Source organism: Podarcis muralis, chromosome 4, assembly GCF_964188315.1.
Source record: "Podarcis muralis chromosome 4, rPodMur119.hap1.1, whole genome shotgun sequence".
NCBI lineage: Eukaryota > Metazoa > Chordata > Lepidosauria > Squamata > Lacertidae > Podarcis > Podarcis muralis.
The window spans coordinates 99,752,625-99,769,627 of record NC_135658.1 but is presented as its reverse complement, the minus strand read 5'-3'; the positions used below and the strand labels follow the sequence as shown (position 1 = coordinate 99,769,627).

At 42.9% G+C, this 17,003-nt stretch overlaps 1 protein-coding gene across 5 annotated transcripts in view; it reads right to left on the bottom strand.

Annotated features, from left to right (window-relative positions):
* KLHL1 (kelch like family member 1) overlaps positions 1-17,003 on the bottom strand; it is a 127,678-nt gene that overhangs the window by 11,256 nt on the left and 99,419 nt on the right. For 4 of the 5 annotated variants that reach the window (XM_028728394.2, XM_028728392.2, XM_028728393.2 and 1 more), the window contains exon 8: positions 16,249-16,411. In XM_028728394.2, the coding sequence (XP_028584227.2) occupies positions 16,249-16,411 (163 nt within the window). The remainder of the gene's footprint in view (positions 1-16,248; positions 16,412-17,003) is intronic. The other variant, XM_028728397.2, reaches the window with a different exon arrangement.

Here is a 17,003-nt window from a genome sequence, read left to right as displayed (position 1 = left end):
ATTTTGAGGTCCTCTTGTTTCTTGTATGGTGTGTGTCTCACAATAGGAATGCTCTCTCAGAATAGTTTACCTATGTTCACATTTTGATTCCAAGGGAAATGATGTCAAGTGACTGGGCTGATTTTGATTTATTGTTCTATAAATTAATCTGCAATTTATAAGAATCAAATCATTATTGTAGTGGTTGCCATAACCAATGCAGCTTAGTATACGTTACTGTAAACCCACAAGCATATTTAAGACTGAATACAAGTAGAAAGAACAGCCACATCAAAACGTTTATGCCTTCTAGTTAAATACCATGCTTCACAGTGCAACACTGTGCATATGTATTCAGTAGTAAATCTCACTGAATTGCATGGAGCCTATTCCCTTGCAGGCACAGGTGCATAATGACCGTGGCAGGTGAAGGGAGGGCCACAAGAACGATTGGTATTGGGTTGGATTCGGCCACAACCTTATTGATTACAGGAAAGAGTAGATTTGGCTAAGGCATTGGGCATGTATCCTGCATCAGGCAGCCTGCCTGCTACCTGAGAGGAACCTGGTTTGGTCAAACCTGTACTGGGGAGTCACCCCCAACATGGACTGGATGCCACGACCCTGCACAGACCACCATTGGGAGAGGTGCTTTGGCCCACTGGTCCCCTAGGGGTCTCCTGGACAGAGTCAACCTCCTGGACCCCTCTAACAGGGTACCCCTGTGACTAAGGATCCAGCCGAATACCTCATCTGCTGCTACGAGGTAGGCGCAAAACCTATAAGCCAGCAAATTTGCTAGGAGAAAATTCCTCCCTTGCCCCTAATACGGCAACCAAATTAACTATAGCAAGGTCCACAGGCAACGTGCCCACTCCTCCCCTCCCCCTCGGTGGGTCCCTAAAGACAGGGTGGAAAAATACCACAACAATCAGCCAAGGTGGTGGTCTACACCTGGCCACCCCCTTAAATAGGCTGGGGCTGGGCTGCAGCCCCAAGCCCCAGCCTCTGATTGAGTGAATGGGCACTGTCCATCCTGACCTGAGGGTCCGACACGGCCGGAGATGGGCAGTGCCAGCCATGCCCTCCCCAGGCCGCGACTGGAAGGTGGCAACCTCCCTGAACCTACCACGGCAGCACCATGAAGCAATGGCCACCCACCCGAACTCCTAGGCAAGCAGATAAAGTAAGTATAGGCAGGATTGCAGCCTTGGCGTTCATTCTGCTTTTTCATGCATGACCAGCAAGTTGAATTCATCCGGGTGAGAAACATGTTGTGCAACTCCTCATTACATTGTAGGTCTAGTGGCAGATTCCTAGGTACTGTTCCACCATACACATTGGATTTCTGAATCGGTAAGCATGTGAAAGAGCCCAAGACCTCTACAGTGAGAAAAGAAGCATGCAGCCCATCTACATTAGGTGTTAGTTGTGTCACAGAAATATTACTACCTTACTAGGAAAACAGCTGACAGTAACTTGTAGTGCTCAAGAGAGAAAGCATTGAAAAGGATCCTTAAGAAAGCTGAATGTACTCACCTAATTAACAGTGCAATTCTATGCATGTTTACTTGAAAGTAGGTCCTACAATGTTCAGTGGAGCTTACTTCCAAGTAAGTGTATTCCTGGGATTCATTTAGGATCAGAGGAAGGGTGCAATATAAATACAATACATAAAATTGTATGAAGTTGAGCTGGCCCTTTTCCTTCAGGGGATGATTTAGTAGAAATGTATTCTTATTTTACAATGGATTGTTTTAATCTTTGTACAGTAAGCACAGCAACAAAGCAAACTATTGAATTATACTTCAAAAACTGAGGATGGGGAATAATTCCATGCATAACGCAAGACTTACTTGTCAAGCTGCCTGTCACAACAGATTGTTTCATTTCCTTAACATCATGGTGTACATATTTGTGCTTGTTTTTGTAAACAAATATATTTCTTCCCATCTCGAGATCATTAACTAACTCATGCAATTGTTTTGCACTGGATAGCGGCGTTTCAGTAATATTATTCTTTGACAGATCAATCATGTTAGATATAACACTCATCCACTTTGTTCATTCAGGAGACATTGATCATGCTGTTCTCTATCTGGAATCTCTGAAAACAGAGTGTTCCGAATACTCCATGGCCTTATGAAATAATTTCCAACTAATGATTCTCATTTTTTCCTTCCATACTTTCTGAGATAAGAGTCAGATCAATAGTGCACTTTAGGACTTATACTTGTGTGTTGAAAAGAATGCTTAGAGGACAATCTTATGGCAAGTTCCATTAGGATGAGTAACTTAGGATGCAGTGGATCTCACAATCAGCCAGCGAATTCCCAGGACAGTTAGGCTCAGTCAGCATTAAGACCCCAACTCCAGCTCAGCCAAAGTTGGCGGACCAAACACTGGTGTAAAAGGTAAAGGGACCCCTGACTGTTAGGTCCAGTCGCAGACAACTCTGGCGCAGCGGCGCTCATCTCGCTATACTGGCCGAGGGAGCCGGCGTACAGCTTCCAGGTCATGTGGCCAGCATGACTAAGCCGCTTCTGGCAAACCAGAGCAGCGCATGGAAATGCCGTTTACCTTCCCGCCAGAGTGGTACCTATTTATCAACTTGCACTTTGACGTGCTTTCAAACTGCTAGGTTGGTAGGAGCAGGGACCGAGCAATGGGAGCTCACCCCATTGCAGGAATTTGAACGGGGGGGGGGGGGGGGCTTAGGCTGCATCCTTAGCCAGCTCAGCTAGGTCAAATCCTATGACCTGCATAGGGTACTGTTTTAACATATTGTTTTCCCTTTGCAAGGCTTAGGAAGAGCAGCAACAGCAGCAGCCCTGCTGCTGAATGAGGTTTCAGAGAATCATAAAATTGTGCAGTTGGAATGGACCACAAGAGTCATCTAGGCTAACTCTCTGCAATGGAGGAATGTTTTTGTCCAATGTGGGGCTCGAACCCACAACCGTAAGAGTCTCATGCTCTATTGAGCGAGTCTGGTATAATTTTATGCCTACCTAATTTACACTGACTTGCTTTATGCCAGCTTCTTGTGCACTGGGTTGCTCCTATAGTTGATTACTCAATCGCAATCTAGCGGATTCATTGGGTTGATTCAGTTTTAATAGATCTCCATGTAACTAAAACCCCACGAGAGTATGACGGAAGTGTCACAGCATGATCTTACACATGATCTTACTTAGAGGTCCACTGAACTCAGAGGCTTACTCTCAGGAAAGTGGGTCCAGTATGAAACCTAATATGGTTTACATGTTAATACAGGCAAAGACTCCCACTCATTGATAGGAGGAATTTTTGCTTTTGTTCACCAAAACAGAATAGCATGGGTGGGGGCGGGGGGAGTCATTCATGTTTCCAGCGAGATTGAGTCTCCTGGGAGCTTTATGTACAATACCTAATAAGATTTAATTCTGCTCAGAATATACTCATTCAGAAAGCAGAGATAACGTGCAGAACATAGTGATTGCACGCAGGGCTTTTCAGGGGCTGCACTCCAGGAAAGTGCATTGATGAGAAAAGGTGTTAAAGATCAGGCTCACACACTGAATTATGAATGAGTCTCGATTCAGTTAAAAGAAAATGTCACCATACGTTTTATCAAGTGGTGTACTAAAGGCAGAGAAGGATAACTCTTTGAAAACCCACAATCACCACGAAGCAACTACCGAATAGTGTACATTTTTAAATTCAACTAATAGCTTATTTCTTTGGGACAATTATTAATAACCTACAGTCGTTTTCGTTAATGAGGCCAGTGACGTAGCTCAAACCTATCTGAATTTCATGTCTGACAGAAAAGCAAAAGTGGTGGCACTTGACTGCTGCTCATTGACGCATTGCATTAATTTGCACTGAACCGGGCATTGTATTTATATGCAAATGTAAATGTAGTGGGGAATCCTATGGCAAGATTCACCAGGATGAGCAACTGAGGATGCAGCTGATGTAATTTGTTCATCCCAGCTCAGCCAGGGCTCCGCTGGCTGAGCCAAGGCAGGCTGAAGTCCCCTAAAAGGGGTGTTATGAGGCTGTAATGTGGATGAGACCAGAAAGGGGTAGGGCTGGGGCTTAGATCCTAAGTCTGTTCAATTCAGACCTGTGACCCGGCAACCCCTCATAAAGCACTATTTTAAAGGCTCACATTCCCTCTTCCAGGCTTAGGCAGAGCAACCACACCTGACAGGGTTTGGAAATGTTGTAATTTTATGCTGGCTTAATTTATAGCAACTTGCTTTATGCCAGCTCCTCCTGCATTGGATTACTCTCTAAACCACTTTTAGACTACATTTAAAATGCTCCGTCTTGAAAATATTCTGCAAGGAAAATAATAATCTTGTATTCTACCGAGCAGCCTGGGCTGGGCTTTCCCCTCTGGTGCACTAATTGTTTGCTTGCAATGGCGTTTTTGTTCTTAAGATATATATATTTAAAAGTAGCACCCACAACCTGCAGCTTTTAATGGTTCAGACAGTCTCCTCTACCTGTCAGAATCCTAGCACTTCAACTTTGGGCATTTATAGTTCAGGCCTTACAATTTGCTTTGTGTGAGAGATGGGCTTGTATGACGTGCTGTAAAGTTGTGTAAATTTGTCACACTTGCACTTCTTGCATTATATAATGTCTAGATTACAAGTAAATAAGAATGGACGTGGGTGGCACTGTGGTCTAAACCACTGAGCCTTGGACTTGCTGATCAAAAGATCGGTGGTTCAAATCCCCGTGACGGGGTGAGCTCCCATTGCTCGGTCCCAGCTCCTGCCAACCTAGAAGTTTGAAAGCACCCCAAAAAGTGCAAGTAGATTAATAGGTACCGCTCTGGCAGGAAGGTAAACAGCGTTTCCATGCGCTGCTCTGGTGTCGGTGTTCCATTGCGCCAGAAGCGGCTTAGCCATGCTAGCGACATGACCCAGAAAAACTGTCTGCGGCGCGGACAATCGCTGGCTCCCTCGGCCTGTAAAGCGAGATGAGCGCCGCAACCCCAGAATCATTCGCAACTGGACTTAATTGTCAGGGATCCCTTTACCTTTAAGAATGGTTAAGGGTCCTAAAATGTGTTTTTCATTCATTTGCTTCTTGTGGGATGTGTGTATAGGTTGATTTTGCTACCTCTGTGCAAGGGACTACTAGTATTTGTGTGTTGGAGTCTGTATGTTTTAGCCATTTATAGCCTCTTTAGCTCCAACCCTAACTCTCTGATAAACAGAGGGGGGAACAGGATTAGGTGAAGGCATCCCTCAGCTGAGCTTTGCTAGTTAGGGAGGGCTTTTGCTGTAACCCCACTGTGCCCTCCAGGTGGGTGGGAAATTATTGCCGCAGTGTTTTGCCAGTGGTAGCCAAAAGAGGGCTCTGCAGGGATGTGGGTGGAGCAGATCCAGCCATGGACCCCCAGGTGAAAAACGGGATGCAAACCACTTTCTACAGTGACCAGCAGGGCCTTGGCTGCAACACAGGACCCACTGTTAGGATGGCTTTGTCCAACATACTAATGTGGTCAAGAAATGGAATGGCTATGCAGATAAATCACAGGCTCTTTACAAAGGGAAGGGAGAGACAGGGAGAGAGAGAAAGTGGGATCAGAATGAACAACAACAATGTATATTTGATTTTTTTAAAACCTACATCTTTCTTGAAGTGGATGGTCACTAAGTTATTAGAAAGTGTTTGGAAGAGAGTCGTTTCATTTTGGGGATTCACCCCCCACCTGAAAATAAAGCTCCAATACTTTGGCCACCTCATGAGAAGAGAAGACTCCCTGGAAAAGACCCTGATGTTGGGAAAGATGGAGGGCACAAGGAGAAGGGGATGACAGAGGACGAGATGGTTGGATAGTGTTCTCGAAGCTACCAGCATGAGCTTGACCAAACTGCGGGAGGCAGTGGAAGACAGAAGTGCCTGGCGTGCTCTGGTCCAGGGGGTCACGAAGAGTCGGACACGACTAAATGACTAAACAAGAACAACAAAGGCAAAGAGTGTGGAAAAAGAAGAGGAAGAAAACGCCTTTCAAACTTTTAAAGAAGTGTGGTAGGCAGCAGAAGGAGAAGTACAAATGTAAGGAAAATTGAAAGGTAGTGAAGGAAACAAAATAAAGAAATGCCAGGAGAAGAAAATGACATATATAGATATATTACCAGTGCAGCAATTAACCTGCAAAACAGAGGGGAAGGAAGAAGGCCAGATCAGGAAGGTGACTTCCTAAAGGTGTATTATTCAGAATGATAAAGAATGATAAAGTGCTCATAGGGAAGAAAAGACAACCTGGTCAGTTCAGGGCAGGAACATCTTCCCGTTCCAGTTCCTGCAGATTTAAAAGCATTTTCTGCTCTTTCTTCCAAGCAGCAGCAGCAGCAGCAAATGCCCTTTCATAAAGCAGCCACACAAATAGAATCGTGTGCTGAACCTCACCAGAGGTTAATTCGTCTGCCATGGGTTACAAACTGGAGGAATCGATTCTGTAACTGACTTTCAAAGCAAAGCTTCCTGTAGTTTAAATTCCTGTAGGATGAGCCACAGTGTTTTACCATGATCCTGTCATCATAACAATTGCTTGCTACTTTTGTATAGTTTACAGCTATTTACATTACAACAATGGTTAAAAGAAAGGCTCCTCTTTCAGTACTCCTTCACAGCTGTCTAGGGATTTGAACTCTGGTGTCCCAGGTGCTAGTCCAACACTCTAGTCATTATTCCACATTGGCTCTTCATATATATATTTTCTTTGTTAGTGCAGTTTCTCCCAACATTTAACAGAGGGGAGGCCCATGTCCCTGACTATTAAAGGTAAAGGTACCCCTGCCCGTACGGGCCAGTCGTGTCCGACTCTAGGATGGCGTGCTCATCTCGCTCAAGAGGCCGTGAGCCGGCGCCGTCCGAAGACACTTTCGGGTCACGTGGCCAGCGTGACGAAGCTGCATCTGGCGAGCCAGCACCAGCGCCGCACACGGAAATGCCGTTTACCTTCCTGCTATAAAGCAGTACCTATTTATCTACTTGCACTTAAGAGTGCTTTCGAACTGCTAGGTGGGCAGGAGCTGGGACCGAACGACGGGAGCTCACCCCGCCGCGGGGATTCGAACCGCCGACCATACGATCGGCAAGTCCTAGGCACTGAGGTTTTACCCACAGCGCCACCTGCGTCCCCTCCCTGACTATTGGGGTCCATTAAATCAAGAGGCAGGATCTGGAAGGGCTTAGAAGTTTTGCTTCTAAGTAGCAGTATCAAAAAAGGTATGTGCAGAATCCCACTAAGAAGTTTAATTAGTCTTATCACAACTCTTTCCCCTTCCCTGTTTAATTTGGAAAATTTGCCTGGGTAGAATTCTGCAAATTTGTATTACTTTTTTTTTGGGGGGGTGGGACTGGACAGGAAGAAAATTCTGCTCCAGATCTTGTCCATTCCCCCCCACGCACACACACACACTGTGTGGAAAGTTGTAAAACAAAAAAACTCTGAAATGTCTATTTGCTTTATTTCTCTGTAATCAATAACGAGCAACCCATTATACTTGATATAAGCACTATCAGCCTGTGGAACTATAAAGTACTTAAAAGCCTGCTTTTGGGAGGAGGAGAATCAATAAAAGGCAGAAGTTTTTCTCTGTGGGTTGTGAAAGACAGCTATTGTATATGTGTGAAGGGCTCCTGTGGTATACCACAATTGTGACTTTTGACACTTCACTCAGTGGGTGGCTGTTCTGTTTGAGAGTCACTCACAAGCAGGCTGTTTATGTCTAGAAGTTCAGTTCCAATAAAAGGAAGTTAAAGATATTTTTCTATCAAATGCACACATACAGAATTATTTTAAAATAGAACGGGGGAAGATCTGTTCTAAGAAGAGGCTCAGAAGCCATAGATCACTTTTAAAGCATCGTAATAGGAAGAGTTAGTAAAGGAATAATGTGCAACTCTTTGATATAAGCAGAGCTTCTAATAATTAAATCTATCAGAATAAAATGTATCTCCTTAATTTCATTTCAGATTTTATGGTCCCTCTCAAAGAGGTATTTCTCTGCTGCAAAAATTAGGTGAGTAAATACTTTGTGAAAGTGCAGTGCTTTCAGAACTCCTAACTCCTCATTGTTGATGTTTTATATAACATCAGATTATCATTATTATTTTTTAAAAACTAGCATATTCTGGAATTCTAATATATTTCCACTTGCCAGGCTTCCACCAGGGACCTGGACAGAGCCATTCATGTCAGGTTGTGGGCTTCCCATGCCTTCTACTCAAGGCAACTGAAGCACAGGATACTTCCCAAAAACAAATGAAGATAGCTTGAAGTAAATGGCCTAGGAGCATCACAGTGAGCCCAACAGGAGAAATAGTTGCAGAACTTTGAAGAGAAGCACTCCCAACCTGCTCCCTAGTGGTAGCTGTGGGTAATTTGCATTATATCCAGAGTTGAGGCAAAACGAACACTGTTTGCAAAATGAAGAGAAGGCACCTACTGAACCATAAAAACGTGGAATCATGAAAATAAGATGGCTGCTGCTGTTATTACCTTTGTAAACAGATTTGACTATTTTAAATAGAATAATAGAAATAGACTTGTAGAGTTGGAAGGTACCCCAAGAGTCATCTAGTCCACTTGCCCAACGTGGGACTTGAACCCACAACCCTGATATTACATGCTCTGCCAACTGATCTATATTGAAAGGAACTAATTTCAATGACTTTAAATAAAATGTGTGTGTGTGTGTGTGTGTGTGTGTGTGAGAGAGAGAGAGAGAGAGAGAGAGAGAGAGAGAGAGAGAGAGAGATGAATAATCATTTGTATACAGTGATACCTCTGGTTGCGAACGGAATCCGTTCCGGAGGCCCGTTCGCAACATGAAAGGAATGTAACCCGCAGTGGTGCGTCTGCGCATGCGCGGGTTGTGATTCACCGCTTCTGCACATGACGTCATTTTGTGCTTCTGCGCATGCGTGAGAGGCGAAACCCTGAAGTAACCATTTCCGGTACTTCCGGGTCGCTGCGGGACATAACCTGAAAGAACATAACATGAAGCGGATATAACATGAGGTATGACTGTGCAGCGGTACCTTGGGTTAAGTACTTAATTCGTTCCGGAGGTCCGTACTTAACCTGAAACTGTTCTTAACCTGAAGCACCACTTTAGCTAATGGGGCCTCCTGCTGCTGCTGTGCCACCAGAGCACAATTTCTGTTCTCATCCTGAAGCTAAGTTCTTAACCTGAAGCACTATTTCTGGGTTAGCGGAGTCTGTAACCTGAAGCGTATGTAACCTGAAGTGTATGTAACCGCTGTACTTAATTCTGCTGAAAACCATGCCATTCATATTTTATGAAGGAGAAGAAAGTTCAAATCATGACATTTAGCAACGATTCAAAAAAACTTAACTGGGGTGTCTGACACATGACATAGTTAAAGGGACTGTTGAGACCTCTGAACTTTTAAAGAAATCATGTAAGGGTTGAAGGCTATCAAGCTGGTCATCAGACGAAGAACTGCTTAATTTTCTCTATTACTTTCAGGACTTAGATTTTCCTACTTTTATGCCTTAACATTGTACTTAGCAAACTTTCGCCATATGGAATTTATAGAAAATATCTGACCTTAAACCACAACTGCTATTTGTTTATATTGCTAAAATTATGGACTTATATCCATATCCTCTAAAGACAGTATCTATAAAAGCTGTAGATTTTCACGGTGCTTAGCTATGCACAAAACAGAAAGAAAAATAACAAATGAAGACTTCCTCAGAGGTTTCAGAGCTGCACTTACAAGATCATTTAGTAAATTTACATTTTAGCTGACTGGTTAAATGTGACAATAAATTTATATTAAAAAATATTCTTTTGGAGGGAGAACAAAGTTGTGCAGTCAAAGCAGAACTGTCCATTTGAGCTATTCTCAAACATTTCAGCAGCACTTGATGCAGTGGAGCAAGGCCAATTAGAAAGTCAACTACGGTTTATGGATGAATGGACAATGTGAGACTGGACACAATGTCCTATCTGAAGTATTATTTTTAGATATACTCAAAATATATGGACTAGCATTCAAAAGTTATATATGCCTAATGCTACTTTTGTTTTTAGGTGTGCAATAAATTTATCATTAACAAGTATTGGATAAGTACTATGATGCACTGCAACTCTAATTTAGTCTCCTAATCCTAAGAACCTCATAATTCTATTTTGCCTGGCATTGTTTAGAAATAAAATAAAATAAAATAAAATAAAATAAAATAATAATAATAATAATAATAATAATAATAATAATAATAATAATATACCCCGCCCAACTGGCTGGGTTTCTCCAGCCACTCTGGGCATCTCCAACAGATTAAAAACAGAATCAAACATTAAAAACTTCCTAACAATATAGCAACATGCATCACTACTGCCAGGGCTTTTTTCCCCAGCCAGAACTCACCAGAACTCAGTTCTGGCACCTCTCAAGTGGGCACCATTGCCACTGTAAGAGAACAAGGAAAGTGTTCCTGGTGAGCTCTGGCACCTCTTTTTCTAGAAAAGTATCACTGACTGTTGCTATTATACATCCCAGACCAAGCAGGCCCACATGGAAACTGTAACTTGTGACAACCACATGGAAAGTCTCTATGCCACTAAAGCTGTAGAGACTTTCCATGCTGTTAGACTATTAGAGTAGCAGGCTTTGAAGGGTACAAGAAGCATCTACATAATGCAGTCAACGTGTCAGAATCTGCCATAAGCTGTTACTGAGGAGCAAGCATAAGCTTAGTAAAATAGCTTTATGTTACTGCATTTATTCCTTTGTTTGGCAGACCAGTTATCACACAGGTGATGGCACTATCCGCCCTGTCTCCAAAACTGTTTGGAGACAGTTCTACTCTGTCTCCAAAAACTCCCTTGGCATCTTGCTTGCTTTTCCCATTCATCTGTGTGGCTAGACAAAAAAAAACCCCTGCAGCCTGCAGAAATTTAGTGACATTTCCCATTAAATGGAATATATATATATATATATATATATATATATATATATATATATATAGCACTTCAGAAGGAAAAAAGCAACGGGGGGGGGGATCAAAAATTAGCTATAGCGATAATCTAATGATATTTTTTGTCTTTCTGATAAGAAGACACAAACTGTTTTATCAGCTTAGATTGGTAATAGGGGTAAAGACTCTCACATCCAGTGAAATATTAACAGTGATAAATCAAGATTTGCAGAGTATAGTTTGAAGCCGACTCAATGAGTTTATGGTTCTGTGGAGTATCAATCTTAGTTTATTATGACATATATAAACATACAAACAACAGGGGACCTGTGGCATCTTTAAACTAACAGAATGTAGCATATAGCACAATAAATGTGTTTGCTTGAATCAAATTTTGTCAGAATGGAAGGACCCCTTAGTCTGCACCAAAGGATGCGTCAAATCTCCAGAGCAGATTTAGAGAAGTTGAGGTGGGAGATGGCTGCAAGGGAATGGAAAGGAACATGAAGTCTTCTTGTGCAAGTTAAAGTGCTCTCAGACAACACTGGGTGACATCTGTTGCCTTTAAGGTACAATAAAGCAGGGTTTTATTTTATTTATTAAGATCATTTTGGGAAAAGTGCATTTGTTTAGTTGTTTTGCTTGAGTACAGAACTGCTGAAGAACACGTTTAATATGTTGGAGGGAGAAGCCTTGAATGTGAAAAGGAAAAGTTGGGTTTTCAGTATAAAAGAATGGGTATTTGAGAGAGCCATGTTAGTACATGTTAATATTTCAGTCCCGAGATATCGCATCTGCTGCTATCTCCTTGAGGTATCATTCAGAGAATCAACTACACTAAAAATCTCAGGCAGTCTGATGCTATGTAATAAGCACTTGGTTCAGTTGTACATACTTCCTTGCAGGTGGAGCAAGGCTGCAACGTCTGTTGTTGTTTTTTACAGCTCTGCCAGATACTTAAACCCCTTTCATGAATCACATTTGTCCTCCTGCCTCTGTCCCTAACCACCATAAGCTGAATGAAGAAGTGAAGAAGGACCTCCTCAGACCCATGGTGACAGCGCACTTATCCTGGTGGACCCTAACACTTTCTTTAATTTCACTTGTTCAGAACACTATAAAGAAGACTGATTTCATGAGCCATTAACTATTTTTCTTGTTACTTTCAAGCTGAGCACACAGATATAATTGTTTTTGTAACAGTTCCGTCATCTCACTTTAAGTGGAAATAGTTTAAATGTGACTAAAAGGTAAAGGTAATGGTACCCCTGACCATTAGGTCCAGTTGTGGATGACTCTGTGGTTGTGGTGCTCATCTCGCTCTATAGGCCGAGGGAGCCGGCATTTGTCCGCAGATAGCTTCCGGGTCATGTGGCCAGCATGACTAAGCCGCTTCTGGTGCAACGGAACACCGAAACCAGAGCAGCACACGGAAACACCATTTACCTTCCCACCAGAGCGGTACCTATTTATCTACTTGCACTTGACGTGCTTTTGAACTGCTAGGTTGGCAGGAACAGGGACCAAACAATGGGAGCTCACCCCATCGTGGGGATTCGAACTGCCGACCTTCTGATTAGCAAGTCCTAGGCTCTGTGGTTTAGACCACAGTGCCACCCGTGTCCCTGGATTAAATGTGACCACTTTACTATAATTATTTTTCTTCCTGAATCCACACAATATTAAACAACAGATATATGCAAACTGAGCAGAAATGTACACAAGTGTCACAGTCCTGTGCTGTCCAGCTACAACAGATCTCGGGGGGGGGGGGGGGAGCCAGCCAACCAGTCAAGTATCAGGAGGGTACTTGCCTGGAGGCAAAGTCCATATGCAAGGTTCAGTCCAGTCCTAAGGTCAGGAGTATCTGAGTCACGTAGTCAGATGATCCAAGGGTCAAGAAAGTTGAGAGGCCGAGGTCATGAGAAGCAAGAAGCAGTAAGGTCTGGTCAGGAATGACAAATGTTGTTTCCAGCAACTGACGTTGGAAACCCAGCTTAAGAAAGCTGGAGCCAGCTGGTTCTCATCAGGAGCAAGAAGGCTGATCAGCAGCAGGTGGAGTCACTTCACCTTCTGCTCCTTCAGGCTGCTGCTCAGCAGGTGAAGCCGACTCCAGGCCTATGACACTAAGGAGGATCAGAATCCTATCTACAGTGGTACCTCGCAAGACGAATGCCTCGCAAGACAAAAAACTCGCTAGACGAAAGGGTTTTTGGTTTTTTGAGCTGCTTCGCAAGACGATTTTCCCTATGGGCTTGCTTCGCCAGACGGAAACGTCTTGCAAGTTTGTTTCCTTTTTCTTAACACCGTTAATACAGTTGCGACTTGACTTCGAGGAGCAACTCATAGCACGCGGTGTGGTAGCCTTTTTTGAGGTTTTTGAAGACTTTGGTGATTTTTGAAGCTTTTCCAAAACTTTCCCGAAACCGTGCTTCGCAAGACGAAAAAAATCGCAAGACGAAAAAAATCGCAAGACAAAAAAACTCGCGGAACGAATTAATTTCGTCTTGCGAGGCACCACTATACTAGTCTTGCTCCCAGGCTTCGTTTATCAGTGCCCAGGAGCTAAGCCCAATGGCCTTTGCTCTGACTGCAGGATTTGCATTCTGCTACAGACTGCACAATTAAAGCTTATGTCTATAGGCTTCTAAAAACAAATTATCATCAACACATGAAGGTTGAGGGGTGGCCATAGAATCATCGAGTTGTAGAGGTCCCTGAGGATCATCCAGTCCGACCCCCTGCAATGAAGGAATATGCATACAGGGATTGAACCTGCAACCTTGGAGTTATCAGCACTACGCTCTAACCAACTGAGCTATCCAGTGCTGAGTCAGTAGGTGCAAACCTAACACCCACATACTGTACCTCATCCATGAACACATGCTTACATGATCTGCAGAATTATTTTATTTTTTCTTTCTATCAAGCTATTTTTTGAAACACCATAAAGAGACCTTATCAAAGTGGCAAAGAGTTTAGCACTGAAGTCCTAAAGTATCTGCCGTAGAATATTGGTTTCCAATGCTGGAATAATATTCCCACACCTCTAATATAATGGTCTGGTTTGTGATATTAAAGTCCATGCAGCAGTTGGCGTGTGGAGCAGTTTAAGCGCTTGCATGGTGTTGTAGTGTGTCTCAGGTGATCAATTTTTACAAATGTTAGCCAACTGACTTTCCGAAGATCAAACAGAAATAGGTCCTGTGATTTCCCCAAGTTAAAGAGCAATCCACTAACTATGAGAAGCTATAACTCCCTACCTTCCTATAACATTAATTTTACACAAAAAATACAGTAAAATTTCCTGTATGCAAGTGTCTGTATTGCATACAGTTATCAATTAAAGCCCAATGACAGGTGTTGTATCATACTAGAGCCACAATTCACTAAGACCAGACTCAATTAGACTGAACCTGAAATAAGTGTTCAGAAGAGAAACGAAACCAATGTATGGTACTTTTGGGAATGGTCTGATTAAAGGAACATTCTGACTAAGGGCATGTTCACACTGCGTGATAATGTACATTCGGTGCTGGATGCAAGTACCTTAGGGGAGTGCTGTACACATGATGTCAGCTCCGTCTTGCACCTGTCTCACACTATTTGTTGCTGTGAAAGACATTCTGTTGGTAGGGCTATAATCCATTTTGTGCGAGAATGCAATTCTCATGCACTTGCTACACACATGTGTACACAAGGGAGTGCTTTTTCAGGTCACCTCCTCTTGGGGCAGACCTACTGATGCTGTAGGGATGTGCCACTTCCCCTCGCAATTTAACTTTTCTATGAATGAGAAAGGTAAAATAGGAAGCAATACAGACACTTAGCTACCTCTACAAACAGATTCATATCCTTAGTCTATCAGTCCAGACCCTCTCTTTTAAAAGACTGCATTATTTAAAAAAGAGGTCTGTGGGAAAAGTAATTGAAGAGATGAGTTAGCACTTCTGCGCACTAATTTGAAAGGACACCCACCTGCCTGTTCACAAAACATGGATCGTAGCTGGTGCTTTAGATGTGTTGTGTTAAAGTGTGTACAAATGCAAACTGCTATGTACAAAAGTGCACTGTGGGGAAAAGTGACTTCTGCAGTTCAAAGGCTACAGCCTAAGGATGCACTCCTATCACACTTACTTGGGAGAAAGCCCTAATGGACAAACCAAGCCTTATTTCTGCGGAAACACACATAGAATTGGATTGCATGACTGTAGTCCAAAGCATATTTCCCTGGAAGATCTGAAAGCAGTGAATGTTGAAAAATGGTAATACTGGGTGCTAAGCCAATAGCTCCATTAGTTCCTCAGTTTTCTGATGCAGTCACCCTCCCACAACCCAAATCATGCAGGTGGTCTTGCATTTGCATCTTCTGTTTATGTGCACCACTGGGAGCTACCACTGCCAGACCAATTCCAAAACTAGTTTATGTAAATGACAATGTGTCACATCTGCCTTCTTTGATGACAGAATGTTTTGTTCTAGATAAAAAAATTCCTTCCAGTAGCACCTTAGAGACCAACTAAGTTTGTTATTGGTGTGAGCTTTCGTGTGCGTGCACACTTCTTCAGATACATTGAAACAGAATTCACCAGACCCTTATATATCGTGACTTCTGTCTGGTGACTTCTGTTTCAGTGTATCTGAAGAAGTGTGCATCCACACGAAAGCTCATGCCAATAACAAACTTAGTTGGTCTCTAAGGTGCTACTGGAAGGATTATTTTTTTTATTTTGTTTCGACCACAACAGACCAACACGGCTACCTACCTGTTTCGTTCTTGGTATCAGCAATTTATTAAGATAACGTGACAATAACATAAATGAAAGAAAAAGATTATAAATAAAAGGAGAAGGAAAATGTAAGACTGCAAAACTACTGGGAGCAAAAGGCATAGACATTGACACAGTGTTGCCATCTACTCCCATAACTGCTACTTGGGCTTGAGAGATGGGAAGAATGGATAAAGATCACATTATAAAATGCAAGATTGTATTTCAGACACCATTTAGGAAATATGCAATTTCTTCAAACTGCAAACTGCAAACTTAATTGTGAGATTTCCCCTTGCACTTTCAGGTCTGTAAACACTATTCTAATTATGCACAGGCTCCATTTCTGAAATCTCTGTTCTTGGCATAAGCCATTTTAGTCATGCTTGTAAGTAGCAGAAGAGCACCTTGAGTTTGGAATTTGAAGAGGTAATTGTGATATCTAGTCAATGTAAGAGGCATTGGAACGTTTCTGCCCAAGTATGTGTCAGTTATTGATAACTGTACCACTTTAAACCATTATCCCCCACTACTCACTTGCCATTTAATGCTGCCACACCGACTGTGCTTCTGGCAATAGACATGCTGGCTACAAAAGTCCACTGCTGACTTTGGGGGTCCCACCTCTCGACTGTGTTCAGATAGCTCCAACCATCATGGCCTCCAACTGCATAAATTGGCCCTTCGAGAACAGTAACTCCTAGAAAGATAGTCAGAGGAAGAAGATAACAATATATCCAACAAATGAAAGGCCAGCTCTGTAAAGGCCAACATGCATGGACCAGTCAAATAGGTCAATCTGCTTCTCATATGGCAGTAAACCCCTATGTGACAGCATGTGGGGCTCCCAGAGGAATGCTGGCTGGACAATCCTTGCCTGAAAGGACTGTGTGAACTGACAGTTCCACTGGAATGGTGCATAGGTAGCCACCAATATTTGCATGGCAGTGGTAGCACTCCTGCAGAAGTTGCATGGGGTCCATTTGATGTAAGGTGGGAAACTGGCAAGCAGGACGAAAAAACCCCACAACAGCCTACCTGGTTTCAGATCCCCCAGAAACTGGTATTCAGAGGCATACTGACTCCAACAGTGGAGGCAGAACATGGCCATCATGGCTAGCAGCTGCTGCTAACCTTATCCTCCACTAATTTGTATACCGGTAATTCTCTTTTAAAAGCATCCATGTTCGTGGCGACCACACACCCCCAAGTATGAAAAAGTACCTTATTTTATCTGTCCTGAGTCTTCCAACATTCAGATTCCTTGGATGTTCATGAGGACTAGTGTTAGA